At 38.5% G+C, this 3,341-nt stretch overlaps 1 protein-coding gene across 7 annotated transcripts in view; it reads left to right on the top strand.

The window, feature by feature from the left end:
- The window catches only part of dnm2a (dynamin 2a), a 33,220-nt gene that overhangs the window by 11,983 nt on the left and 17,896 nt on the right, over positions 1–3,341 (top strand). For all 7 annotated transcript variants that reach the window (XM_013913908.1, XM_005745377.1, XM_005745376.1 and 4 more), the window contains exons 5-9: positions 808–906; positions 995–1,155; positions 1,260–1,402; positions 1,622–1,757; positions 2,901–2,968. In XM_013913908.1, the coding sequence (XP_013769362.1) occupies positions 808–906; positions 995–1,155; positions 1,260–1,402; positions 1,622–1,757; positions 2,901–2,968 (607 nt within the window). The remainder of the gene's footprint in view (positions 1–807; positions 907–994; positions 1,156–1,259; positions 1,403–1,621; positions 1,758–2,900; positions 2,969–3,341) is intronic.

Genomic DNA, 3,341 nt, shown 5'->3' with positions numbered 1-3,341 from the left:
CTCTGGTGCAAATTACTGACCTCTGTCATCATTTTAGGTGGGGGAACTTGCACAATCGGTGGCTGACTAAATACTTTTTTGCCCCACTGTATGTATTGTTGTGAACTGTTTGGAGTTACCAGGATTTGTGATTTAATTACACATAACATGTGATTTGAGTATCATTACATAGTTATACACAAACATCACCTCACTAAAGTAATAACACAAAAATCCCCTAATTTTCATGTAAATGGAGAGCACATTGACTAGTTGCTTGAAATGTGTAGTGAACTATGGTTACAAACCCAATTCCAAAAAGTGTTGGGACGCTGTGTAAAATGTAACTTAAAAAATGAAATGATTTTTAAATCTTATAAACCTGTATTTTATTTACAATAGAACACAAAACAAAGATCATTTAAAATGGACTGAGGCAAAGTGAAAAACTTTTCTGAGGTCAGGCAAATCAATTAAAAACATTTGCTGTATCATTAAATCAAAAATATGGTAAAGAAGACCCAGGACTGATGAGCATCTGAATTCCTAAAAGTTCAAAGTAGGGATCCTACACCGTAGTAAACATGGCCCTGTCTCAGGTTGTTGTTGTTGTTGTTGTTGTTGTTGGACATTTGCTGCCATCAAATTAATTTTATTTTTTCCCCCTTAAATTAGTACCTTTTCCCAGTTAGACACATAACATGTTTTTATAGTCTTATCTGAATGAAATATCACTCTGAGATTTGTAAATCATAAGAATTTATTTCCATGTTGGTTACAAATATCACATTTCTGAACGTTTGTATAACTACACTTAATTATGTGCAGGTCTGCGTACCATTGGTGTTATAACAAAACTGGATCTGATGGACGAAGGGACAGATGCGAAGGATATTTTTGAAAATAAACTTCTGCCACTGCGAAGGGGTGAGGATTATGCACATACTTACAGGAATATGCATTTACTTGGCTTTAATTTTACACCTGGAATGACTCTGTGTGTGCGTGTGTGTAGGTTACATAGGTGTGGTGAACCGCAGTCAGAAAGACATTGATGGGAGGAAAGACATTCGTGCTGCTCTGGCTGCTGAGAGAAAGTTCTTCCTGTCTCACCCAGCCTATAGACACATGGCAGAACGCATGGGTACACCACATCTACAGAAAGCACTTAACCAGGTTTGCTAGTGGTTGTCTTTTTAAATTTTGTTTTAAAAAATGTTATCTTATCTCTGCCATGCCACCGATATCCTAAAAATAAAAGGCTACCTTTTTTTCTATAGCAATTGACCAACCACATCAGGGATACCCTGCCTGGTCTGCGCAGTAAGTTGCAGAGTCAGCTTCTCTCCCTAGAGAAGGAGGTTGAGGAGTACAAGAACTTCCGTCCAGATGACCCGACACGGAAGACCAAGGCTTTGTTGCAGTACGTGCAAATTAATATTTCTCCTGAGAGAAATACAAACAGCATCATTAATTATCTTGTGCTGAAATAAAAGTAGAAAGGTTGTGATAAAATGCCTGTTTTACTTAAAATCAATACCACTTTTTTGTACCATTGATGTTAAGTGCTGTTATTACAGATAAATTTGTTTTAATGAACAGCAAGAAGGGTATTCACAAAGCCACATGTGTCCTTCATCAGGATGGTGCAGCAGTTTGGTGTGGACTTTGAGAAGTGCATTGAAGGCTCCGGGGACCAGGTGGACACCAATGAGCTTTCGGGTGGTGCCAAGATCAACCGCCTCTTTCATGAGCGCTTCCCCTTTGAACTAGTCAAGGTTAGTACTGTGGCATAACATGCATAAAACAAGCAGTCGGACAAGGGATGGGTATCGAAAACCGGTTCTTGTTGAGGACCGGTTCCCACTGTTTCAATTCCTAAGAATTGTTTGCCATTTTTGCAAACGATTTCCTTATCGATTCCAGTCGTCCCGAAGGACGTCACCACGTTGCGGAGCGTCATTTACCTGGCAGGAAACATGGCGGCTCAAACGCTCAAAAGTTTGGTTATACTTTACGAGAACGGATGTCAACAGGGCAACTTGCAAAGTAGATATTTAATTTAAAGGAGGAAACACTACGAATATGCAAAAGCATTTGCTCACAAAACACGCGATGACCTTAAATGAATGTCACGTTTTTAATTCCGCTCCGGACGCGTGAATCTCAACCCAGCAGCGGTAACGGTAATGCGGCAGGTAAATAATCAACTAACAGTGCATATTATGTTAGTGAGATCTGCCTTATTACAAAACCTACTATTACTGTGCGCTGCATTTAGGTGACCATGATGAGAGAGACAGAGTCTGGCTGGCTCAGATGCTGGCAGTTCTCATTGCAGTTTACCGGTAGCGTCTCCTTTCAGGCCAGGATATACAAATGTCATGCACCCATTTGCCACAGCAGATGCCCCCGATTTTCGGTAAGTGAATGTGTTTAATTGTAGGCAGGGTAATTGCTTGTGTAATTGCTACAGAATAATTTATGTTATACTTTGTTATTGCTACAGAAGAAAATTTATTTTATTATTTTACATTTACAATTTATTTATTTTTTCCTGGGGACCCTGTGACACCCCGTTGAAGAGCCGTAGGCTGGATCTCTTAAGATCTCACTGTTGGGTTTGTAAGGCCATGTTACTCCTAAATTTCTATTTTCTTCAAAGAGAATATATAAAACAAAGTTTTAAGGTAATTGACCTCAGTGTTCTCCTTTTTTAAAAAGAATCGATAAAGAATTGAATCGTTAAACAGAATCGAAAATGGAATCGGAATCGTGAAAATCTTATCAATACCCATCCCTAAGTCGGACACAGGGAATCAATCATATTTAGATCAACATGTACTTGGAAAGTTTGGCTTCTAGGTTTGATTTACATACAAAAAACCCCAAAACAACTTTATATCTTTTCTTTTATCCAGATTGTTTTTGATGAGAAGGAGCTACGGCGAGAAATCAGCCATGCAATCAAGAATGTCCACGGTGTCAGGCAAGTGGAATGGGACAAAAAACATCCTCCTCCCTTCGAAAAAGAAACTCAATAATTGCCTCTTTTCTGCTTCAACCTTAAATACTGCTGTAGCCACACACTTGATTTTCTCCCTTCATCAGAGCTTTTATTTTACTGCAATTCAAATTTCCATAATCAAGCCTTGGAATCATAGACTAAAAGTACCAATTAAAATTGGTGTATTCAGTAAGTGTTGTATGAGAATTTTAAATTTTCTACTTTTCCTCAGTGTTCTTTCAATCCCTTTATCTCCTCACTGCAAAGCCACCCACTCCTTTTTTTTGTTACTGCCTGCCAAAGTATTCGGTTATAATGCGATTTTGTGTTACATGTATCTGTATTAGCTGCATTT

Source organism: Pundamilia nyererei, unplaced genomic scaffold (assembly GCF_000239375.1).
Source record: "Pundamilia nyererei isolate P.nyererei 1_Seehausen unplaced genomic scaffold, PunNye1.0 scaffold00158, whole genome shotgun sequence".
Lineage (NCBI taxonomy): Eukaryota > Metazoa > Chordata > Actinopteri > Cichliformes > Cichlidae > Pundamilia > Pundamilia nyererei.
Note: the sequence above shows the minus strand (reverse complement) of the source record. Positions and strands in the feature narration are given on the sequence as shown.